The sequence below is a fragment of the Dromiciops gliroides genome, chromosome 5 (genome assembly GCF_019393635.1).
Source record: "Dromiciops gliroides isolate mDroGli1 chromosome 5, mDroGli1.pri, whole genome shotgun sequence".
NCBI classification, from domain to species: Eukaryota; Metazoa; Chordata; class Mammalia; order Microbiotheria; family Microbiotheriidae; genus Dromiciops; species Dromiciops gliroides.
This window is the reverse complement of record NC_057865.1, coordinates 132,296,626-132,323,987: the sequence shown is the minus strand read 5'-3', so window position 1 is coordinate 132,323,987 and position 27,362 is coordinate 132,296,626. Positions and strand designations below refer to the sequence as shown.

General features: G+C 36.7%; 1 protein-coding gene across 1 annotated transcript in view; it reads left to right on the top strand.

The window, feature by feature from the left end:
- MET (MET proto-oncogene, receptor tyrosine kinase) overlaps window positions 1-27,362 on the top strand; it is a 161,042-nt gene that overhangs the window by 13,098 nt on the left and 120,582 nt on the right. Inside the window, exon 2 of the mRNA XM_043969125.1 lies at window positions 17,126-18,336. Within this exon, the coding sequence (XP_043825060.1) occupies window positions 17,140-18,336 (1,197 nt within the window). The 5' untranslated portion in view covers window positions 17,126-17,139. The remainder of the gene's footprint in view (window positions 1-17,125; window positions 18,337-27,362) is intronic.

Here is a 27,362-nt window from a genome sequence, read left to right as displayed (position 1 = left end):
ATTCAGGTTCAGAACTCAAATGTGTCACCAACTTTTCACTCTCTTACCCTCCCCTCTCCAATCAGTTGTCAAGTCTTGTGAATTCTATCTCCACAACATTTTCCTCATTTATTCCTTTGTTTCCATTTGTTTAGTTACTATCTATTTTGTAGTTAATTTTCTGTGTATGTGTCATTCTCTCCAAACAGGATGTAAGCTACTTGATGATACAGGCTGTTACATTTTGTCTTTGTATCCCAAGAAGCTATCATAGTGCATGGCACATTTTGGATACTTAATGAATGAGTACTGATATATATATATATGTATGTGTGTGTGTGTGTGTGTGTGTATGTATGTGTGTATGTATATATGTATATATATACACACACACACACACACACACACACACACACACTAATATATTATTAGTGGAAAGGCCACTAGATTTGGTGTCAGAGGACTTGGGTTCAAGTCTCAATCACCTTGGACAAATTATTTAACTTCTCTGCCCCTTAGTTTCCCACTCTAAAATGAGAGGGTTGGACTTGACCTCTAAATTCCCTTCTAGCCCTAATATTGGCATATATACATAAGAAAGTGATATAGAAATCTGATTATTTTATAATTTAAGCAATGCAGACAAATGGAGTCATGAAGGTCCCAAGTAGACCCTTTGGCGTGAAAGATGTAATTGAGCTGTTTGTTAATTGTATAGGTGTCAAAGGTAGAAATTAAAGTAAGTTCTATTTAATGAAATGCAAAAACCAAAGTATGCATATAGATAAAGATTATAGCTGAGTAGAAATCAAATATCATAGACTTCAGTCAGGTTTAGTTTCTATAATTCTAAAATTAAAATTATTTAAAATTTTACTTTTAGTTCCTTTATTTGGAACTAGATATATTATACTGTGTGAACTCTTTTAACTTCCCAACAACAAATATGTGTTTATATGTATATATTTATATGTAAATATGTTTACATATATTTTTCTATAGATTACATCAGAAAAGTGCAGATAAAACCCCAATTTCATTAAAGACAATGAAAGGCAATAGCACTTGAAACCATCTCATAAGTTGATTAATTACCTCCTGAATATTATTCAAACTTCTAAATGAATTACTGCACTTGCTATTCATTACTCAGGTTCCCACACAACTTCTAAAGAAGGGGCTTTTATTTTCAGTATTCCATAATTATTATATGCATTTTGCTTCTTTGGCAACTGAAGACTACAGATTTTCTCAAAACTCAGAAAATGGCATCTGTTTACCTATGTTTTGTTGTTCTAAAGTCATTCCCCACAGATGTCCATAAAATGACTAGAATTACATAGTGTAAAGATTTTAGAAAATTATATACAATATATGCAATTTAAAATTAAGTAAAATGATAAAATGCTAGTGTTATTGCTACTGTGGAGGCAAGCAGATCTGACAAATATGAAGATTATGATGAGTAATTTTAGGGTTTATCATTGCTTAAGCCTTTTGATGATGACTAACCTTGCTGCCTATTTAGACATTCTCCTTGGGCAGTGTACACAAAGACAAGTGTTGTATCAGAGTGAATTTTATTCTTGTTTGTATTCTTTGTTCCAACTTACATAGTCTCCCTGATAGCAAATAGGCTGATCAGAACCAATAAAAATAAATAAGGAATAACAGGTTGAATTTTTTTTAATCAACTTAATTTTTTCACCAAATTGACCAGTTGTGTAGCCATAGGTCTGATCTTGGCTGTATTCAACCTTTTGGGCTAATAATGTTTAAAAAGTTCAGAGTGCTTACTGAGTTCTATCTGTCTCTCTATTGATACATATACATACATATATACATGTATGTTAAATGTGTATAGTGTACACTACACACAAGTATGCATATACATGTATAAATATATGGTTTGTTTGTACAAATATATACACATGTGGGTATATGATATATGTATTATAAAAATGATCAATGCATAGTGAATAGAAAGCTGTCTTCACAGACAAAGAGAACTGAGTTAAGTCTTGCCTCTGATTCATACTATGTGACCCTGGGCAAGTGAATTCACTTCTTGGTACTCTAGGCAATTCCCTGAGACTATACATTGCAGAGATGGTTCTAACATGCATTAGTAGAGGGAGTCTGCCCATCTGGCAGTTTCCTATATCAATGAAATAATCAGTCCAGTCCCTATTTCTTGTCCTTTTGATCCAAACCCATAATGATCCCAATTTCATTTCTGTAGGGAATTCCCAATACATTAACTTTCTCCACTAATTCAGATCAGCAGTTTCCTCTATAATTGATAGTGTTAAAGAGTTGTCTGTAGATACTGAGAGATTGACTGATTTACCCATGACCACACAGGTAGGACTTGAGTCCAGTTCTTCCTGATACCAAGTCTTATCTTCTATGCCATACAACATGCTGCCTCTCAGACATTAGATATTGTAGTTTTTTGTTGCTATCATGTTTATGCCTGGTTTGTTCATCATCCATGGAAAGTTCTATTTAATCCTTCAATCATAGAAGGCATAGTAATTTGGGAATTCTGTGTACGCATGTACATGTATATACACACATACATGCACATTATGTATGTGTGTCCCTATGTATATTACTTTTTTCCAAAAATTCTTAAAACTATATCACACTCACCTAAAACATATGAATTCAAAAAGTAGATGTGTCCATAATTTGCTACTCTTTCCTGTCAAAGTATTATAACTATTTTAAATGATGTTATAGGCATATATGTATATGTGTGTATAATTTACTACCAAAATTTTTTAATTTTGAGACAGTAAAACAAATTCATTCCAGAGAAAAAGATTCTGTTTGCTACCTTGAAAATAGCACATAAATTTCAAAGAAAGATGGATAAACTGATACTAGAACTCAGAAAGAACTGTTATTAATGAAAACAATTTTGTGGGTACTCTGTTCATGTCAGCACTTGGTACCAACAGTGGCTAGGGACAGCTCCAATTTTTGTCTGGTTTTCCTTAACTATACCTTGTACTTGGGACACTTTCTACTTTAGGGATGGATGGGGGAAGCCAGGCTCCTGTATGCCATCAGTGTGATCACTCATGGGAAAAGAGAGAAGAACAATTTCCCCAACATGGCATCATATTTTGTTTTATGGATGTGGAAGGATTTTGAACTCTTAGGAGAATATGTGATTCATCAGTTAATAATGTGCCAGCTTCCTCCCTATTGTGCTTCCTTTAAGTGGTTCAAAACTATGGCTGTATAATTCAGTTGTGCTCAATTCTAAACATTTATGTTTGAATAAACTGAAAGCAGTTGTTGCATTTATCTTACAAATATAGAATGGGAATATTCAAATTTGAATTGTAGATATATGCAAAAACATGTTAATTAGGATATCCCAGGGTAAAGGGGGGGGGACTCTTGTTCTTATGTGCAAGATTAGTATTCAAGAAAATTGCATGCATTGGGTTAAGATATAAGGAAGACATTTTGCTCCTATAATATTTATAGCCTTTTAGCACTTTCTTAACAGTCAGCCTTTATAATTTCCAACATAATAGAAGATTTTTCTTTGAACTTGTAAGTTATTAATAGAGCTAAAAGCTTATTAATCAAATCACCCACAATTCAATGTGTTTTCTGAATAGAATTTCCATGATATCTAGAATGATTTTTTAGAAGTGCTCACTAAATACTGTTGCCTAGAAATGGCATGTTTTTCAACTGTTCTTAGGGGGACAAAGATATTTGTTGTGAACAATGTGAGTTGTGGAAGACTAGTTTAAGAATATTGAAGTGCTATTCTTCATGTCACCTTTGCCCTCTTCATCCCACTGTTTAGCAATGACCTGTGTCACATACCACAGCTAAACAATGTGAGGTTAGGATTTTTCTTACATCAAAAGTTTGGCCTCCTTTAGATTTTCAAGTATTTAGGAGGAGAGAAAAGATGCTCTGTGCAATAAAGGGTGTAGGAGTCAGAAGAAGGCTGTATTGATCTCTCTCAAAGAAACATTTGTATAAAAACTCAGAAACCTAATTTAGAGCGGCCCATGGAGACCTTCTGACTGGTCACATTAAATAAAACGCACATGCTAATTAGGTATGTGTCAATTTTAACTTATTTGGTTCTTTAGTGAGTCTTCTACATTTAAGTGTCTTCAATAACTTTATTTGTATAATAAAAGATCCCAATCAACTTAGGAACACCCTTTCTTTGTCAGACTCTTCGTGATTCAATAAAAAGCTGCCATGTATAATAAATCTTTTTCCTGTAGTTATGTATATTTTTCCCTTGCTTTTTAGAACAAAGAAAATTTCTTACCATAATCCCTATGTGGATGAACCGAGTCTCCTCATAATTTTTTAAACTACCTGAAGGGACCCTACTACTACCAACACTATTGATTACTTTCAGGATATTTTGTAATAAAGAAACATGCTATAAATACACAGCCATGAAATCAAGACAGCAGCATGTATTTCTTTCCAGCTCACATATGTAACAGAATCCTTTAAAGAAAAAGAACACTGGACTCTTGGGCACATAAGCTGTGAACAGATTTTGCCCTAGTCTATCTGATTTGCTCCCCTTCGTAGAATCATGTTTGTAAATAAGCTATTGTTCCCTTTATTTTTTCCTCTCCATTTGCTGACACATGCCCAGTAGGGGTAAGGTACTTATTTTGGTTTTGTTGAGAGGTCAAACAGATTAGATATGGTGGGTTCCTTATTGGTGGTTCCTTATTTGTTTTTCTTCCCTACTAAGGAAGGCTGGAGAGAGGGCTATTGTACTGAAGGACAACATAAGAGGGACGTGGAGAACCTGGAGAGGTTTCAAAGAAAAACCACAAGATTAGTAAAGATATGAAAACTACAAACTATGAGGAAGCTTGAAAAAAATGTTATGTAATGAGGAGTAAAAAGAGCTGAGGTGTCACTTAATGATCTTCAAGTTTTTCAGTGGTTATTATGCATAGATGGTGACTGGGTCTTTATTTTTGTTAAAATAAGTGGGCTTATACTCCAACGTGGGAATTTACATTGATTGGAACATATTCACAGGTAAGGTGCTGGACTCTCCTCTGGAAAGATTAATAGCAGAATTGATTCTCAGATGTTTAAGATGGTTTGAGCATAGGCAACATGAAAGGTTGAGTGGGCCAAATGAACTCTCAAAGTGACCTCTGAATCTATGATTCTATTCTCCTAAATCCGGTGTAAATCTTTTTTACTTTATAAAACTGGCTTCTGGCTATCTTTTAAAAATTGTTTTTGGGGGGCAGCTAGGTGGCGCAGTGGATCAAGCACTGGCCCTGGAGTCAGGAGTACCTGAGTTCAAATCCGGCCTCAGACACTTGACACTTACTAGCTGTGTGACCCTGGGCAAGTCACTTAACCCCCATTGCCCCACATAAAAAAATTGTTTTTGTATTTTCTTAAAAGAATCAGACTCTCAAAGATAGAAGGGGTCTCAGAATCTATCTAGCCCAACCCAAACCTGAACCATATACCTGCCCCACCCCCAGAATCTTAGTCTTTTCTTCTATCTTGGAGTCCTTCAAATACTTGAAGAAAGCTATGATGTCTCTCCTAAATCTTCTCTTCCCTAAGAATAAACATCCCCCAACTTCTTCAGAAATTCCATTGTTATTGCCCTCAACTGAACATTCTTCAGTTTATCAGTGAAATTCCTAAAATATGGCACCAAGAACTGAATAACATAGCCCAGATGCAAGTCTGACCAGGATAGAGAATAACAGTTTATAAAGGTCAGATGACCACTTGTCAGATGCATTGTAAGAGGATCATAGGAGCAGAGATTCAGAGTTCAAAGGCTTGAGTTCTCATTTTACAGTTAAGGGAACTGAAACAGAGAGGTTAAGTGACTTGCCCAGGGGCACACAGGTAGTAGGTGTTGAAGGCAGGATTTGAACCCAGGTTTTCTTGACTCCAAATCCAGGGTCCTATCTACCATACTGAACCACTTCTGTCTAGTCCTGAACAATATGCCTTTCTTGATGTAACCGAAGTTTATATTTGCTTTTTTGGCTTCTACTATATATTGTTTTGGTGAGTCAATTGGGGTTAAGTGACTTGCCCAGGGTCACACAGCTAGTATGTGTCAAGTATCTGAGGTCGGATTTGAACTCGGGTCCTCCTGAATCCAGGGCCAGTGCTCTATCCACTGCACCACTTAGCTGCCCCCGCCATATATTGTTAATGCAGATCAAGCTTGCCATCCACTAAGCCCTTAACACTTTTTAAGATGAGCCTTAGCTGTGGTTTTCCTATCTAGTACCTGTCAAATTGGGTTTTTGAAACCAGATGTAAAATTTAACATCTCTCCTTAATAAATATGAGCCAACATTCTAGCTAAGATCCTTTAGGGACCTAACTCTCCAATCCATTATGTTAACTATCCCTCTTAGCTTTTCCATCAATGAGATTGTCCACTGGAGCTCTCCTTTCAAGTTGAGAAGGGAGGGAGTGTGTGTGTGTGGGGGGGGGGGAGAGAGAGAGAGAGAGAGAGAGAGAGAGCAAGCTCTAGTCAACCTATGAGGGGAAGAAAAGGAAATGCAATTACTCTGACATTACCTACTCTTGATGAAACCATGATGATTCTTTGTGATCACTGCTTTCTTTTTCCAGATATTTAATAACTATCCCTAGAATTTTACTTAGAGTCAAAGTCAAGCTTCCTGGCCTCCAGTTTTCTGACTTCCATTTCTTCTCTTTATGAAAAATCAGGACATTTGCCCTTCTACAGCCCAACAATCCTGCTCCTGTTTTCTTTGCTCTTTAACAGATCCTTCACAGTGGCTCAGCAGTCATAACTGCTAGCTCTTCTAGTACTCTGCAATGTAATTCTTCTGGTGATTTGACTATCTAACTCAGTGGTGTCAAACCATTTAATGACATTATGTTCTACTGTATTTTTATTTATTTTGTTAAGTATTTCCCAATTACATTCTAATTTGCTTTGAGCATGCTTGGTTGCAGGCTGTCATTGTAGGCCTGGAGCCATGTGTTTGACACCTCTCATTTGATTCACCAAGGGCGACTAGTTGCTCTTTTATTCTCTTCCTACATATCTTGAGGATCAAGTCTCTATAGGACAGTTTTCTTTTGTCCTTGGTAATCTAAAGATCATTCTCCTTGACAAGGAACACACATGGAAAATAAAAATGGAGCAGCTCTGTCTTCTCTCCATAGTCTCCATCTAGTCTACCCTAAGCAGCAATTTTTTAGCAATCCCTTCTTTGATTCCTTTTTTCCTCAGTATAGCTTTTTTGTTTGTTTTGCAGGACAATGAGGGTTAAGTGACTTGCCCAGGGTCACACAACTAGTAAGTGTCCAGTGTCTGAGAACAGATTTGAACTCAGGTCCTCCTGAATCCAGGGCTTGTGCCTTATCCACTGTGCCACCTAGCTGCCCCTCTTCCACAAGTATAGCTTTAAAACAACAACAACAACACTTTTTTATTGTGTTTCAATGTCCCCATCAGTCTCAACAGATTCTGAGCTTTAGCACTCCTAATACTATTTTCACAGGATGCATGTTTGCATTTATCCTCTATTGCATGGCTTTGCTTCCATCTTCTCTAGATGTCTTTTAAAAAATTAAGTTGATCAATGAGTTCCCTCTGCATTCACTTCAGACTGTTTAGACGATTCTCTTTGCCTTCCCTAGTGGCATTGTTTCAGATTTTCAGTGGCATTGTTTCATTCTTGAGAGTTTCCTAATATTCTAAAGAATTTTAGGTCATGGGTTCCTTTCTCTTTGGAATCTGCCCTCCTCAAATTAAAGATGTTTGTCAGGCCATTCCCCAATTTTTCTTCTTTTTCTGTCACAGATTCTGAGATGGAGCAGTCACACCTTTTCCTAATGGTTTCCCCATCATCTCCATTTCAGCAACCACTTCCTCTTTGTTGGTGAGAATTCTATTCGAAAGTTTCTCTCCTTGGTTCTCTCTTACTGGGTGATTTCATCTGCTCCCATCAGTTCAGCTACTAACTCTATGCAAGTAATTACCTGTTCTACATATCCAAACCTAGTGTCTCTCCTAAAGTGTAATACTACATCACAGCCTCTTGCAAATTTTGTAAGGCATCTTAAGGTCATACTATCTTTCCCTCAAAACCCACTCCTCTTCTGAACTTCCTTATTATTGTTGAGGGAAGCATCAACCGTTCTCTCTCTCTCTCTCTCTCTCTCTCTCTCTCTCCAAATATCCAATCAATCGCCAAATCTTGTAATTTCTTTGCATTTTATGTGTCCCATTCTCTCTACTTACTCAACCAGCCTTCCTAGTCAATCAACACCAAAGATTTCCTAATACTTCTGCAATCAATTATAAACTCCTTTGTTTGGCACTTAAAGATCTTCCCAATCTGACCCCTTCCTATCTTTCCAGACTCCTCAAACATTATTCCCATCCAGGCATTAGGATTCTATGATTCAGCCATACCAATCTACCCATGTTCCTCACCCACAACCTCTTATCTCTCTGTGCTTTTACTCTAGCTGTCCACTGTGTCTGAAATACTCTTCCTCCAAATTTCTGGTTTCCTTTAAGACACAGTTGAAGCACCACTTCCTGCAGGAAGTCTTTCTTCCACTGATCCCAACCCCCAGATTCCCCTCTAATGGTATCTTCCATCTATATCCATGTGAATCTTCTGTATGACTATGTTTTCTCTCCCATTAGAATGTAAGTTCCTTGATGGCAGGAATGGTCAATTTGTTTGTTTGTGCTAAGCACAGTGCCTGGCACATGGTAAGTGCTTTATCAGGACTTGTTGATTGATTTATTGATTATGTTACCTAAACATTGAAAATCCTGGGATTTATCATAAGAGAAATTAGTAGACAATTTCAGCATTCTCTCTGGTTCCTAAACTGCATCTATGTATGTGAAATGAAGCAGAAACTCAGAGTAACTATCTATACGAGTATTTTAGGAGAAGATATTTTTCTGGTCTGAATTATCCAGATAATTCTATAATTGTTTTCATTTTTTATTTGTATTCACAGACATTTGTAGTTCTATTTGACCTTTCAGAAAACAGATAAGAATGACAAGGATGGGCAGATGAGGGAATATAATTGGTTTGCTTCCATGAGATCACAGATGCATGAGGATATGGACACCCCACATATGTCACATTGAAGTAGTTAGGTGGCAATGAATAGAGTGCTAGACTTGGAATCAGGACGATCTGAGTTCAAATCCTGCCTCAAACACTTATTAGCTGTGTGACTCTGGGCAAATCACTTAACCTTGCTCAGCCTCAGTTTTCTCATCTGTAAAATAATAAAATAGCACCTCCCTCTTAGGTGGAAGTAAAGATTAAATGAGATAACATATGCAAAGCACCTTAAAGCTCAATGTACACAGTAGCTATTATTATTGTTAGCACTTCTACATTATACACAGACATACAAAGACCCAGCTTCAGAGCTAGGTCCCACCTCAGATCCATGCTGAATGTGTGACCCTGGACAGGTCATTTTCTTTCAGTACTTTGAAATCACAGGTCTAACCCCTATTCCTATAGTATACATCCCATAGTTTTAAAGGGGACAGATGAAATTCAGAGCAGAGACATGCACATGGATGATAGTATTGATAGTGATGTAGTTACTGTTGAATGAGACAAATTACTGGGACCTGTGCTCCTTGCCCAGTAAATGAATGAACATAAAGGGTAGATGGAGGACTTGGCATCACTGGGGTTAATGGAACATAAGTCTAGCTAATATAACCAGACCATAAGGAAAGTCAGTTAATGGAAACAGTTACACTGTGCACCGAGAGTTTAAAGTGGTATACCAAGGTACCATCAAGAAGATAACATCCCAGGAAATGTCTTGCCAATGAGATTATTTCCACTCTAAACTGAAAAGAAATAAAGGAATGTTTTATGACTGATTCAGTTTCACTTGATATGTGTGCAACATTTTAAGAGAGTGAATTAGTCTGCTTGAATCATCCTTCTACATTCCAATAGCTTTTTGCTGTTACAAATAAAAGAAAAAATGAGAGGCTCTGCTTAATATCTGGAATTTAGATCCAGGCATACCACAGAGTCAAGAATATATCAAGATAGAAATTTACAAAAAGTGAAAGTATTCTTTTTAGTAGCCACATGAATAACTATGAAAACCACACCCTGATCCCTAGCTGCCAACTTTGATCTGTGAGAAGTCAAAAGCGATGTGCCAAATAAATTAGATTTGGGGGTTAAGGGGGCAGGGAATTGTAATTGTAAGAAAAACAAGACTCAAAATCCTTCCCTGAGATTAGAGTTGAATTTTATAAACAAAGTTAAGTATAATGTGCCAAACATCATGTGTGCCAAAGAAAGACTGATTATACCCATTCAATTTAATCAATATTTATGAAATATCTTCAGGGTGGTTGACCCAATCTTTGGCAGTCCTATAAAGTTTCATTCTTTTTGAAAGATATAGAGAATTTCCTGTAGCTAGTTGTACAAAGTCCTGTCTGAGTAACACTCAAGAAATGTCCCATCACCTTTGGTGATTCATATTAACCTTCATTAATTAGAATGCTCAGGAGAAAGGGGTGTTCTAGTTCAAAGAATTTTCTTACTGAATGAGGACTAAAAGCAGAAAATCTCTTTTAAAAGAATGACAATCCCATGCCATTTAAATTTTACTAAATTCACTACTTTATATTCCTGCCTTAGTAAATAAAATGAGATTATTTTAAGTGAGAATCTCTCAGAAGGCAATGGAGAAGCACACGGTGGGTGAGAGCAGGCTGCAACATGTAACCAATAAGGAACTTCAAAGAACTGACAGAGAATTTCACAAGGAAATGTATGAGCAAAAAGAAGGGCTACTCAGCTGGGAAAAGTGAGGAATAGGAGGGAGGGACGGAGGGGAGAAAGGAAGGAAGGAAGAGAGAGAGAGAGAGAGAGAGGGAGGGAGGGAAGGTGGGTGGGTGAATGGGTTTATTAAGTATCTGCTCTGTGCTGAGCACTCTAAGTGCTTTAAAGATATTATAGCCATGGGAGGCAGGTGCTTTTATTATCCCCTCTTTTATAGTTTAGGAAGCTAAGGCAGACACAAGTTAAATGACTTACCCAGGGTAACACAGATAGTGTTTGAGACCTAATTTTAATTTCCTGAATTCAGACACAGCACTATATCCACTGCACCCACCTTGGTGCCTGACAGGTAGGCAGTCTGAGTGCTCTACTGGTATCCTCTCGATATTAGAAAGAAAAAAAATATATATGGTTGGATGAATGTGTGTGTATGTGTATGTGTATACATATATGTATGTATATGTATGTATATATGAAGGCATACTATTCTTCTTGTTAAAATTATAGGAGGGTCACCATTTGGCACATCAGTGATTAATGCACACATATATGCACCAGGTGTAGAAGACTAGTCCAAGTGGGCAATTGCCTTAAATCATATAATAGAAGCCTTCCCTTTTTTTCTGATTAAGTCTTTATTATAGTCTTTTTGCTTTGTGATTTGTCTATTTCTCACAGTAAGGCTAAAACAAAAAATCTAGTTGAGTACCAATTAAGTGGATTCATTTAATAGACATTTCATTGGACAGTACCTAAAGCATTACCATAGGTTTAAGATCTATAGGAACTTTAATTAAGATGATTAAATAATTGATTAAGCAGGGTTTAGTAATTTTTTAAAGTTAACCAATGAGGTAACATATTTTTGTTGTTGTTGTTCAGTTGTTTTCACTTGTGTCCAACTCTTCATGATTCCATTTGGGGTTTTCTTAGCAAAGATACTGGAATCATTTGCCATTTCCTTCTCCAGCTCATTTTACAGATGATGAACTAAGGCAAACATTGTTGAGTGGCTTGCCTAGGGTCACCTAACTAGTAAGCATCTGAGGCCACATTTGAACTCAGACTCATCTTCCTGACTCTAGGCCCAGCATTCTATCCACTACACCACCTAGCTGACCCTAGGTTTATATACATATACATAAATATGTGTGTATGTATATGTACAGATATGTGTCTGTGTGTGCATATACATATGTATATACATGGACATATATATGTATATAATAGATACATACACACACATATATCCAAGCTAATGTGAGAACAAGGAGGGATCACTAACAACTGAGATATCAGAAAATACTTCCCATAGGAAATGGCACCCAAGTTGAGCCTTGCTGGAAGCTAATGATTACTTGAGTAAGTTAGAAACTGTGTTATTATCTCCGCTTAACTAATGGATAAACTGGAAATCAGAGAAATTTTGACTCGCCTAACACCACCTATTTAATAAATAGTGGAGCCAAGACCATAACTCAAATGAAATGACATTATATTTGTAAAGTGCTTGGCACAATGCCTGGCACATAGTAGGTATTTAATAAATGCTTGGTCCCTTCCTCCCTTCTGAATTCAGTGCTTTTCCCACCCCATCATACTGTCTCTCCTAACTTTCTACCTCTCCTTTCTCAAACCTACTGAAGCCTATCAAAATTTCTTCCTTAGCTCTAGCCTTCCCATCCATCAGCCCCCTTCTGGCTTCATTTATACCCCTCTCTAACCTGGACACCATGGTTAGATGTTTTTTATTCTTTCCAGGCAAGAGTCCCAGGATCCCTTGCCACTTTGTCCACAATGTTCTGCCCCCGTGTTTGATTTCCGCACTCTTGCTCCTGAAGGGTTGCCAGGCCTTGGGATAGTCATAAAACTGTATTATGGGGCAGCTAGGTGGTACAGTGGATAGAGCACCAGTCCTGGAATCAGGAGTACCTGAGTTCAAATCTGGCCTCAGACGCTTGACACTTACTATTTGTGTGACCCTGGGCAAGTCACTTAACCCTCATTGCTCCACCCAAAAAAAAGTATTATCTAAGTCCACTACAAATTCATACTATCTAACTTCAATTATTTATCGGCAAGGACAGTGTGCAGAACACAGCACTCAAAATTAGGAGACTTGGGGGTCCAATCACACATCACTTACTATGTGATGAGGAGTAAATTACTTAATCTTTCAAAGACTTGTTTTTTAATCTGTAAAATGGAGTAATTGATAGTATTTTGATAGTATGATAATTGTTATTCAGTCCTGTCTGACTCTTCATGACCCCATTTGGGGTTTTCTTGGCAAAGATACTGGCATGGTTTGCCATTTCCTTCTCCAGTTAATTTTGCAGATGGGAAAATTGAGGCAAACAGGATTAAGTGACTTGTCCAGGGTCACACAGCTAGGCCAGATTTTAACTTAGAAAGAGGAGTCTTTCTGACTCCAGGCCCAGCACTCTATCCACTGTACCACCTGGTTTCCCCAGTAAAATAGTAAAGTATGTAAAATTTAATAAAATTTAAAATGATAATAATTGCATTATTTCTCTTACAGAGGGGATCTTAACCTGGAGCCAAATAACTTTTAATATATTATTATTACCATATTTCAGTATAATTGGGATTTGGGGAATCCTGTGTGCTTCATTTTATGTACCTAAACATTTTATTAAAAGAAGAGGTCTGTTGGCATTGCCAGACTGCCAAAGGGATCCCTGCTAAAATAAAGCTTAAGAACCCCTGCCTTACAGAATTATGGTGAGGAAATGGGACTAATAGTCATTACTGTGCACCTCTAGTTGACTCCCTTTCAAGTTTCCCACAGTGGCTATTCCTCTTTTTTCAAGTGTTCACAATCTTCAAGTGCCCAAAAGCACCCCCACCCCCTTCCTTAAATTCAGCAGGTGACAACTTCGTTCTTTGTTAAAGGATCCAGTTCATCCCTCGTATGCTTCCTCTCCTCTCTCCCTCATGGATTCAAATTTCTTTCTTCTCTTGCAGTCTATTCTTTCTAGTCATCAAGGGAGAGAAGCACAAGCTCCTCTTTTTGGATAACACTTCCATTAACTCAGTTAAATTCAAGAGGCATATCTGAGTCAGCTAAGTGGCGCAGGAGAGAACTTGGGCTTTGGGACAAGAGAGACCGGAGTTCAAATCCTACCTCACACATTTCCTGGGTTGAAAGCACTTCGCTTCCGTTTCCTTATCCAAAATGGGGATAAAAATAGCACCTACCTCCCACAGTTGTAGGAATCAAATGAAACAGTTCCTGCCGCATCGTAAATTTATATATATATTTTATATATTTATATTTCTATGCACACACATACATATATACATATATACACATGTGTGTATATATATGTATGTGTGTTTTATTGTGGAGGTGGTGGTGGTGATGATGATATTTTAAGTGAAGGCAGTTCTATAACATGATATATGAATTCCCAAACAGCACCACAAAATGCAATATTTTGCAACAAAAGCCACAGAGTTTATGGAAAAAAATGTGGTTAGAATCACAATGCTTTAAAATCCATTGGTAATATATGTATGTATATTGTATGTACATACATACAGACATATATACATTTTTTTTAAGATAGGAACCTCAGGTGGGATGGTGAATAGAATTCCAAGTCAGAGGTCACATCCAATTTTAGACACTTACTAGCTGTGTGAGACAGGGCAAGTCATTTAACCTCTGTCTGTCTCAGTTTCCTCATCTGTAAAATAGAGATAATAATAACACCTCCCTCCCAGGAATGTTGTAAGAGTCAAATGAGATAATAATGGTAAAGTGCTTAGCACGGTGCCTGGAACAAAGTAAGTGCCCTGTAAATGTGAGCCGCTGCTACTACCGTTGTTATTCATAAAGCGTTCCCCTTAGGCTCTTGGTCTTGTCTCTCCTTGTCTCCGGTAGGACCTGGTTCCATCAATTATGACCACTTTTTTTCTATCTTTGGTCCCTTATATTCCACTGTCTAAGTCTCCTCTACTTATAACTTAAAGAAAAAAACAATTCCTGCCTCTATTACTGGATTAAGTTTCCATCACTTCTTTTTCCTTTCACTGCTCAGTTTTTCGAGAGTAATTCTACTACCATTTTCTTCCCTGAATCAACCATTTACTCTTTGACCCTTTATAATCTGAATTCTACCTCCAGTACTCTGCTGAAAACTCCTCTCTTTAATGTAACCACTGAACAAATCCATTTGCCTTTTCTCAGTATTAGGATGTTTTTGTACATCTATCTGTAGCATTTGGTACTTTTGATCACTTCTTCACATGCTTTCCCCCATTATCCTACAAGGAAGCTACACTATGTAGGTTCTTCTCCTACCTCCCTGGCTATTCCTTCTTTGTTCTCTTAGCTGAACTTTTTCCTCTTCTTCTTAACATTCCCTAGAAACATAAGACAGAAGAACTGAAAGGAATTCCTTAGTCCTAACCAAAGAATGAATACTGTCAACAATATCCCCAGTAAGTGGAGATATATACACTTATACACACACACACACACACACACATATATATACCCTAAAATTGAAGACCTTAAAGTGATGAGGAATGTATTGCTTCCTAAGGCAGTCCATTCCATTTGGGGGAGTCCTCATTGTTAAGTAATATTGTTCACCTGAGATCTGTCTCTCTGTAACTTTCTAGACACTGAGAAGTGCTATAGGACAATTTATGTTTTAGCTGGGCTTTGTATGGAATGATGTATCTGGTTCACTAGAGTAATATGTACAATTCTGATATACAGAAATAGATTAATAAAGACTTGGCTTCAAATCCTAATTGAGACACTAATTATGTGACCCTTGGCAAGTAACTTTAATTCTTGTGGCCTCAGTAAAATGAAGAGATTGAATCTAGTAACTTCTATTTATTATTTGATGATCACATGACTGATAAAATATCAGACTCTATGATAAAAATATTTGGGGGTGTAAAGGGATTGGTTGTGGCCCTCAAATTATATCAGATAATCAGAGTTGCCTATAAATGTTATATCTATGCAGAGCAAATTATATGACTAACTATACAAAAGTATACAAAAATATATTTTAACACTTTTTTTGTGGGGCAATGAGGGTTAAGTGACTTGCCCAGGGTCACATAGCTAGTAAGTGTTAAGTGTCTGAGAGTGGATTTGAACTCAGGTCCTCCTGAATCCAGGGCCCTTGCTTTATCCACTGCACCACCTAGCTGCCCTCACAAAAATATTTTGTTGTTGTTTTTTTTTTGAAGTTTCTTAACAATTTGAGCTATTCAAAAGTAGAATAAGCCTATTCTTGGAGTAGTGAGTTCTCCATTCCTGGAAGCACTGTCAATATTGATACTGATTTGACAGAATGTAGGGGACTCCTGCCTCAGATATGGTAGACTAGAAAATTGCTGAAGTCTGAGATCCTATGGTTTTGGGCTTTTGTATGTGTACTCTGAAATTTAAAAATGAATGCTAATAAAATAAATGTTCTTTCCCAGTAGAGATCTTGACCTTGCACATATAATTATATTGTAGAATTCTCTTATAAGCAGTGTTGTTTTTAAAGTAAATAATATATGGCTTTTTCCTGGAAAATAATTTTAGCACTTGAGTTATGAAGATTTTTTTTATTTTGTATTATCCAAACTTGATATTTTTAGGCCCCTATGATCTAATGTTAATGGGAGCATTTGTCTGTCAGTAACAATAGGTTAACTATAGCCAAATTATAAGTATACCTTCCCCCACCAAAATAAAATCCTATGAGCAGCACATGATCTTATTGCTTTTAGAATTTATGATTGTTTTCTTCCAAAAGAAACCTAAATTTAGCATAATAATCCTTCAGACTTCCAAGAAAACAATGTATTCTGTGACTTTGAAAATAATGTAGATGCAGGGACAAAAACCCAAACAAACCACAATTCACTTACTTGACTAACTGAGAACATTTAAATATCAGTATAGTCATTAACCACAGATACTAAAGTCATAAGCAGTTAAATAACAAAGAAATTTTGTTTACTATTTTCATTACTAAGCAAGTCTAACTGGAATTTCTTTGTCTTTAATATAGAACTGGACTTGTATTTCATATTGGAAAATTAATTGTTTGTGGTAATAGATCCACAATTAAGCTTTATACAGTCATGTCCAGTACATAATGCATCTTTACATGCAGTCATTCTGCCTCAATAAAACAAAATTACAGATTCGGTTCCATTTTTAGTACTTGGTTCATATTTTTGTTTTCAGTTCTTACCTTTATTTCTAATGAAGCATAAACAATTTTTCCTTGCATGTGTTTTGGCAGATAAGCATCTCACAATGAAGTCCACTACTGTGCTTGTCCCTGGGATTATAATGTTCCTGCTTGCCTCGGTACCAAATTGCAAAGGAGAGTGTAAGGAAGCACTCGTCAAGTCTGAGATGGATGTTAATAGGAAGTATCCACTTCCCAACTTTATTGCAGAAACTCCGATCCAGAACATCATTTTTCACAATCACCACATCTTCCTGGGTGCAATCAACAAGATTTATGTCTTAAATGAAGATCTTCATAATGTCTCTGAATACAAGACAGGACCTGTGCTGGAACACCCTGATTGTTCTCCATGCCAAGACTGTAGTCACAAAGCCAACTTATCAGGCAGTGTTTGGAAGGATAATGTCAACAAGGCTTTGCTTATCGATACTTACTATGATGCCCAGCTTATTAGTTGTGGCAGCGTCAATCGAGGGACCTGCCAACGCCATGTGTTTCAGCCCAATAATACTGCTGACATTCAGTCCAACGTTTATTGTATGTATTCCCCACAGATGGATGAGGAATCCCTCCAATGTCCTGACTGTGTGGTAAGCACTTTAGGGACCAAAGTTCTGCTGACAGAAAAAACCCGATTTATAAACTTCTTTGTGGGCAATACCATCAATTCTTCTTATCCTGATCATTCCTTACATTCAATATCTGTTAGAAGGCTAAAGGAAACACAAGATGGTTTTAAGTTTTTGACAGACCAGTCCTATATTGATGTTCTGCCTGAATTCCAAGATTCTTACCCTATTAAATATGTACATGCCTTTGAAAGTAGTGATTTCATTTATTTTCTGACAGTCCAAAGAGAAACTCTTGAGTCTCAGACTTTTCACACAAGAATAATCAGGTTCTGTTCAGTTGATTCGGGATTGCATTCATACATGGAAATGCCTCTTGAATGTATTCTTACTGAGAAGAGAAGAAAAAGGTCAACAAGGGAAGAAGTATTTAATATTCTACAAGCTGCATACGTGAGTAAGCCTGGTGCACATCTGGCTAGGCAAATAGGTGTTGGACCCAATGATGACATTATCTTTGGAGTATTTGCACAAAGTAAACCAGACTCTTCAGAACCAACCAAGAGATCAGCAGTCTGTGCATTCCCAATCAAATTTGTCAATGATTTCTTCAACAGAATCGTGAACAAAAATAATGTGAAATGTCTTCAGCATTTTTATGGGAACAATCACAAGCACTGTTTTAATAGGGTAAGTCATTTATTTATGAGTTATGAGAAGCAAATTTATTTTAACAGTGATCTGGAAATCAAATCAACTCTTTGGGCATTAATAAGTGGCCATTCATTCAACTGAAAATTTGTAAATATATTGGGAAAAAGTTTGCTTTGGAACTTTTACCAGAACATTCAAAACATAGTTTGGGGTATGTGCCTACCCCAGGGGGAGAAAGAAGAGAAACAGAATATTTCTATTCATAATTTTGCACTATAATTTCTCATATAAACTATGGTAGCTGCTGATTTTGGTCAAATTTGCGGAAGTTTAAACTCTATAAAACAATGGCTCTTATAAACAGAAATGTAGAAGTCTATCTGAAAAGCTGAGTAACACTTAGAAGGAGGCACTTAAATTAACTGGGGTAGGGGGGAGGAGAGTTAAAGAAACAAAAAGAAAGATTCCTTCTGAACTTTCATTCTCCCACTGATGGGATTAATTCTGTATCCATTCATTCAGTATTAAAAGGGCTAAGAAAAAAATCTCTGAAAATATATTTAATTATATATTTTAAAGATGAGTCAATATATTTCCCTAAATAATTTAGGAAAATTAAGAGGAAATTTCTCCTTTCAGCTTGTCTCAATGGATTCTGACCTCTCTTGTTTTCTTGGATACACACACACACACACACACACACACACACACACGTGTGTATATTCTTGTATATATGTGGGCATCACATGTGTGCATACATATTTACATTGCATATTTGTTTATTTATTTGTATTTACATGTGTGTTACTATAAGTAATTAGAAGTCTGATCATGTCCCAATTAGATTTGTCCATGATTTCTTCAGTAAGAAATCAACAAGTTCTGCTAAGTTCCAGAGGGCAGAAAAAAGAACCAGTGAGTAAAAATTACAGGAGAGACAGAGTGTGCTGAGCCAACTGAAACTAGCTCGAGTCAATTGTTAAATTTTCATTGTGAGCATTTACCTTCAGAAAATGGTAAATGCTACAAATTAGGTCTTGATTTGTTATTTTGTTGATTGTCTAGATTTACGGAAATGATGGAGAAAATAAGGATAAGAATAATAGAGCTTGAACTTTAAAATGCATTGAGCGTAATTTGATTTTGCAGGGAATTGGTTGTTAAACATTTACCAATAAACATTGACTATAAGAATAAGAGCTACTCAAGAATGAAATGAGAGGCAGTGTGAAGATATGTGGGTAAACATTAAACCTGAAATCAGAAGATCCAGGTTTGAGTTTTACCTCAGCTATGTGACCATAGGCAAGAAAATACATTCTGTGCAACAGTCTAATCAAACACTGTAAGTCATTAATGACATGATTACTCAAATGTATAGAATGATGATTTTAAACCAGGAGGAATAGCTGATATATTGGATAACATAATTGGAATTCAGAGGGATCTAAACAGTCTGGAACAGTACAATAATGCTGATAAGATGAAATTTAATCATTATGAATATTGAATCCTGAATGTGGATTATTTTAAAAAGTAAACTATACAAGTAAAGAATGGAGGAGACATGACTAGAAAGCAGTTCATGCATGGGGGACAAATTGTTCTGATGAACCTTCGTGTTCACTGAAGTCAGAAGAGTTGTGAATAACTGCCAAAAAGCTAATGTGATCTTAAACTGCAATTAATAGACATTTAGTGGGTAGAGCCAAAAAGATGACAGCCTCACTCTACATGCTCTGGTTAGGTCCTATCTCAAGTATTGCGTTCACTTCTTAGTGCCACATTTTAGGGAGCAAATGTATAAACTGGAGAGAATACAAAGGACAACCCACTACAATGGCTAATGGCATGCTATATAAGAGTTGATTGAAAGGCCCAGGAAAAGAGAAGCCTGAAGGGAATGTGATGGTTGTCTCTTAGTATATCTGAAAAGCATGAACCTGTTCCATTGGTCCTAGCAAGAAGAACTAGAAACAAGAAATGGGTTAAATTGACAAAGAGGTAAATTTAGGCGTGATGGAAGGAAGAACTTCTTAACAATTAGAACTACACATAAGGGGAGGGCACAATGGCTTTCCCCTCCTGTGGGGACTTGGTGGGGGGGAAGCTAGCTGATAGCTTTGAATGTATGTATATATATATATATATATATTTTTTTTTTTAGTGAGGCAATTGGGGTTAAGTGACTTGCCCAGGGTCACACAGCTAGTAAGTGTTAAGTGTCTGAGGCCAGATTTGAACCCAGGTACTCCTGAATCCAGGGCCGGTGCTCTATCCACTGTGCCACCTAGCTGCCGCTGAATGTATATTTTAAAGGGAATTCTTATTCTGCCACAGGATGCACTGGATGTCTTATGAGTTCCTTTCAAATTCTGAGATTCTCTCATTCTGTTGGATAAAAAAAAATTTGGATTTAGGATTAAAGATTGTCATGGTTATATGACTATAGATACAAATCCATGCATATATATGTGACACACAGAGAGAGACAGAGAGATACACACACAAAGACAAAGAGACAGAGACACAGAAACAGAGACACAGAGGTGGAGACAGAGACAGAAACAGAGACACAGAGAGAAAACCTCTATTTAAGAAAATATACTATTAAGAATCCCTAGAAGGCTTTCAGACAACATGGTCTCTGCTTAGGCAAAGCACTTTCTGGACTTTACCTTAATGTAGCCTTTTTGTCTCTTGCTGCAATAAATAATTTGCTTTTTAAAAAGGTTTTAATCTCCAAGGTAAAAATACTTGTCTGTTCTAAAGACTGTCCAAAATAAGCATAAATAGCTCCCCACCCCCTTTAACTTTGTTGATGTTCCTTTTCAACTTGATAACAATTCAAGGTCTGGTGAAATTCAAGACAAAGTTACTTTCAGGGACAATTTCCAAATATCATCTTTTCTATACTAGCTACACCTAAAAGCATTAATACTCACTACACAGAAGTCATTGAGGGAAACAAGATGGAGCTTGCCAACACAATCTTCGTACAAAATAAGCCAAATTTATATTGGCCAAATGCCATAAAGCAAAATACCTTTAAACCATCTGTTGTGTCTCTTCTATGAGCTTGCTTGATATAATTCTTGGCAGTCATAGGTTGAAGTCCCCATGAGACTGAGACATCTCACCTTTTCTATTTTTATATACACCCATGTAAAAACTCATCAGATTATTCCAATAATCATATCACACTCATTCCCCAGGCACCATTTTTATAATGAAGACACCCAGTAAGTCTTACTCACAAAAACAAAATAATTTGCTAAATCAAATCCATTTGGAAAGGAGCTAAGTGAAAAACTACTCCATATAGCACCAGGGCAGGTGGCAAAATATCAAGTATGACAAATGGCCCTCCTCATGGCATTCATTTGTACTTGTATTTTTCTAGGATATTAGCTAACTGATCATTTATTATTTGAACATACAGTTACACCAGAATGGTACATAGTAAAATGAGAAAAAAGCAATCTAGTCTATCCTTAAATTCTTAAGAATTGTGATGCAATATAAAATATGAGTAACTAGACCGAGAACTCAGAGGCCTAATTCTATTATTGTTTATTCATTTTGTAACAAGTTTACTATGATTGGTTTGTCACTTAAATTCTCTACTTCGTCTCTAAAATGTCGTCAAGTCTTTGAAAGTTGAAAATTGCCAGATTCTTTGAAATCCTTGTTCAAAGATGCTATAGAAACAAAGACTATTAGAATTATAATACCAGCTTTCCTTCCTTCTTTTCAAAGGTAGGGGGGCATGGGTGTGTGACATCAATAGGCAGGCTTAGTCGATGCATTGGTTAGTTAGTTGGTTAGCTATCTTTATGCATCTTTGTTGGGAGGGATGGCTCACTAGACAAGAGAGGATAAAAGCAGGTAATATAAAAAGAAAACTATCAATATTTTTTAAAAAAAGAATTCTAACACAGAACAGGTTTTATCAGTCTATATCAATGGGCACAGAGGATAATGGTACACCAAACCAGAAACATGTGTTGCAATCCTGTTTTCTAGGACTGCCCTCAGTTCATTTTGGACACTTTGATAATCATTCAGTTAATACATTTAAATATAAGCCTTTTGTTGTGTAGAGACCTTCACCTGGAAATGCACCTGTTGAAATAATACATCTCCTCTAAGCCTAATGTTTCTCCAGCAATTTTGTACAAACTTTATTATTACGACTAGAGTGAAGACGATGGCACTCAGTGCTATGGTGACAAGTAGCAGCCTCCCCTGAGATTTGCACAGAACGGTCATCAAGAAACTGACAAACTTGAAATGGAAGCATTATACTCTTCTTCCCTTCCTTTTCTTCTTTGAGTAAACCATGCAGCAGGTTGTGAAGTGATTGGAATTGCAGGTGCAGAAGTCATTCTGTTTCTGATTTGATTTTTAATTATGCAACATCCACTCAGGCATTCATCTGCATGACTGCAGTTCTGAATTCTACTGTTGTATATTTGATTAGTATGAATAAAAAAAACCCTCAACAACAACAACAAAAGAACAGTCCTCTCCTGGGTGACACTGCTTAAAATAATCTATACTTAAAATATGTTGTAAAGACTACACATTTAAATCACAAAATCTCGTCTCTAAACATATTTTTATATGTATGTTGTCTTTATATCTATCATCTATCATCTTTCTCTCTATCATCCATCTATCATGCAGCCATCTATCTATCATCTATCATCTTTCTCTCTATCATCCATCATGCAGCCATCTACCTACCTATCTATGCCACTTAGAAGTAGACATAGGGGGGGCAGCTAGATGGTGCAGTGGTAAAGCACCGGCCCTGGATTCAGGAGGACCTGAGTTCAAATCTGGCCTCAGACACTTGACACTTACTAGCTGTGTGACCCTGGGCAAGTCACTTAACCCTCATTGCCCTGCAAAAAACCAAAAAAACCAAAAAAAAAAAAAAACCCAAAAAGAAGTAGACATAGGTATCAATTTCCTAAAAACACAAACAAAATGCCTCAGCATGTATCCACTTAATATTAACTGGAGTGCTTTATTGGCGTCAAACCCACCTTCAACTATATGTCAGAATGTCTACTAATCAAATTCCTAATAGGCCTAATAGACCAGAGTCTCTAGGAAGTATTGAAAATCAAAGCTCCTAACAAGCCTTTAAACTTTAGGGATCACATTTCGTTTTCTTTCCTGATGCTGTATTGTGTATGTGTATCTTTGAGTAAGCTAACCCCCCCCCCAAAAAAAAACCCTCTTTTTTTATATGCACATAAATGTGTACATATTGTTTTTCTTGATAGAATTCAAGCTCTTTGAAGGCAGAGACTGCCTCATATTTGTTTTAACATCCCTAGGACCTATCACAGTGCCTGGAATATAGTAGGTACTTGATGCTTGTTGATCAATTTATTGATGTGTGGACATAAATGAAAGGTGTACAAGGAGAAATGACAACACTTTACCAAACATTTTTCAAACTCTCCCATAACCCACTTCCCTTCCAAGTCTTTCACTTTACTCTTACTTCTTTGACCTGCCAGATCAGTATATTTCTCTGCTCCCTGAGCTTCACATCTCTGGAGTTACTTCCCCAAGGCATTTTAATAGTACATTCATATTCAGAGAACCATAAGCAAAGATGCTATCTTTATTATGGCCATGCCTTTACACCTGAAAATATTTTAGCCTATTTAAGGCCAATCAAAACAATCAATCAGCTGTTTTTTATTAAGGTTAAAGGGCCTGGGTTCAAAATCCACTTCTACTACTTAGGACTTTTACCAAATCATTTAACTGCTCTGGGTTTCACTTCCTTATTTAAAATCAAGGAATTGAACTATATGACTTCTAAGTTCATCATAACGTATTCCTATTTGGAACATATTGGAATGTTTTATGATTCTTTGATCCATGGTTAGCCACCGGCACAATAGGAAGTCTGGTGCTATATTGTGTCAACTTTTGCAGCTTGTTGTTACAGGTTCTTTAGGACTAGGGCCTCAACCCAACAGTTTAAAAGAGGAAAAAGCAATGGAGAGAAAGGGAAAGGCTTCTTTCTATCTGAGGGAAGTACTGAGTCTAGAAGACACTGAAAATCAGAGTGTCTGGATAGAAAGCAAGGAGAACTCTTTGAATCTGTAGCTAGGGTAGAGCTGGATGCTGCTGTTTGAAAGATTGTAGATGACTATTGGGGAAACTACTATTGTGTACCCCTGCTGTCTGCTGTGACCAATAGTGGGAGCCATTCATGATTCAGAAAGCTATGTTGTGGGGGCAGCTAGGTGGCACAGTGGATAAAGCACCGGATTCAGGAGGACCTGAGTTCAAATCCGGACTCACTTGACACTTGACACTTACTAGCTGTGTGATCCTGAACAAGTCACTTAACCCTTATTGCCCCGTCCCCAAAAAAGAAGAGAGGAGGTCATTAATTTAACAATCAAGAGATCATTGGGTACTTTGGTGAGAGCAGTTTCAGTTGAATGATAGTGTCAGAAACCAGATTGCAGAATTTAGAAGAAAGTGAGAGAGGAAATGGGGGGTACCTAATATAGGTGGCTTTACCCTTCTTAGCCAAGAAAGGAGGATAGATATTATGGGATAGCTAATGGGGATGGTATTAAGTGAGGGTTTTTAAAGGTGGAAGCAATGAGCTTATTTGTAAGTAGCCTGAAGAGTCAGTAGAAAGGGAGAGATTAAAGATTAGATAGTCAAAATAATCATCTGGGGAAGATAAAAAAGGGTGGCATCAAAAGAAAACATTTTTCTACTCTGAGAATAAGAAAATAGATGAGTTGAAAAGAATGCTAACAGCAATATATTAAAATCTTAATCACGTGTTAGTTAACAATAACCATCAATTAACTTCACCTGTTGTTCCTCATGTCTGCTCATACCTTGCTCTCCAATCACTCCACTGTCCTTAACAAACCACTTCAAGAAAGAGATAAATCATAGGCAAATAAGGTGATGACTGTTGGTGTGTTTGGGTTTTTTTATGCAAGACAATAAACAGCCTAGGATCCGTACACATTTTGTCCAATCTTCAACATTTAAATTGCTCTGAAATGAGAATCAATGTTGAATGCTGACTGAGGTATTATGAGCTTCCCAATCATCAAAGAAAGATTAAATTATCTGATTTATGTTATATTACTAATACAGGGAAATGGACTAATGCATTTTGGAAAGATTTTCAGCAAGTTGAAAGAAAAGGGAATCTTGGAGTAATTCTCATTAACTAGAAAATTCAGTTAACCACCATAATCTTCAAGCATTCCAATTAATCAAGGTTTTTCTCTATAAATATCTTCAAATTGGATAAAAGTCTATGCCTAGAAAATATTCCCAAGAATTTTAGTTCTTTTGATGAACAACCATTTTATTATATTTTACGCAATTCATTTTCATTTAGTTGAATTTATCAAGTGTGCCAGACACAAAGCCGACAATGACAAAAGTGATATAATTCTTGCCCTCAGGGAGCTATTCTGTTTTGCTGATAGGGAAACAACATATACACAGATAATTAAATACAAAATATAAAGTAATAATAAGGGAGTACTACCCTGATGCTTTCTTGTGCTATATAGGTGACCCTGAATTCATGAAGATTTTTCCAATAGGGCACAAGTGCTAGCAGGTGCTACAAAGCTCAAAAGGTTTCAAGAACAGGTCTAGCAAAAAAAAAAAAACCACAAAACAAAACAAAGCAAAAAACTGTATGCCTTTTGTTCCAAGAATCAGCCTAGGTAGATTCAGAGATGCTCATTAATTGTTTAGCCCTCAGGTGATGTTTTTTCTTTTAGTCAAAGCAATTCAAGGCTATCCATTTGTGATTCACATCATTAGAAAGAATTGAATCATAGACCTTTGGAGTGTTGACATAATTATGCAAGAAGAAATTCAAGTTTAGTGTATAGGACCAGTTAATAGAAACAGGAGCCTTGTGTTCTATTGGCCTTTGTTGCTGATTACTACTTCACTTGACATCCCTTTCTTTCAATGTGCTTAATTTTCCCTAATAGCAGTTGATTTGTGGGCATCCTTCTTAAGACTATGCTTCTAACACTTCAAGGACTCTTTAATTTTTCCCTTAATTAATACAGATCACAAATGCCCAATAACTTAGTTTAGTGAGTTCTATGACAAAATAAACTGATCACCTGTAGCCATACTTCTTGCTCAGGAACCTTTTTCAAACTTTAGCCAGACCAGTTCTCAGACAACAGGTGCACAATTTAACAGGGGTCCAGTTTACAAAGCATTTCCTGGTTGACAGGATCTGTCAGGGCTTTTTCTGTGCTGGTATAGTTGTTCAGAATGCATTATCACTACATTGAGGCATCAGGGACAATGTTTAATGGAGAGAGAAGAGCAGAGAGGAGAGTGTTTAATGCAGAGAGAAAAGGAGAGGAGGGGAGGGGAGAAAAGGAGAGGAGAAGAGAGAATGTTCTTACAAGGTACCTATCCACCAAGCTAGTAGGTATAATCACAAAATTGTTCTCTTCCCTCCCCCTCAACCCCAAACACCACCTCCCCAACCCCCCAAAAGATATTCAAGCTAAATGTTTTGCCCATATCTTTGCATTCATCTATGCAGTTGCTGATGCGGCAGATAGTTTTATAAAATACCAGTTTCATTTTTTTCCTCTGCACTAGCTTCCTTGTTTGCAAATTCTGTTCATACTTTAATCCAAAGTGTCCAACTTTGTTCCAATATAAAGGAAAGTTAAAGTGGTATTTTTCTACCACAGTACAAACTGAGTATTTCAGTGGGTGCCAAAGTTAATTGGTCATTCCTATAGCCCTGTCAAAGGAAAAAAAGCAAAATAAATTTAAATGGTTTTGGAAGGGAATACAATCAAAAAAGAGGTCAACAAGGAAGAATGGGAAGAGACAAGAAAATAAACATATGGTGATGTTTCTTTATTACTATTATAAAGATGATAGATGGGTAAAATTAGGTTATGTTTAAGTTGTAATGGAAGAAAATAATTGCAGCCTTCCATCAGGAAACCACAAGGTCCATTATTGATCCTTCATCTTGAGGGGATGTCTAGTAA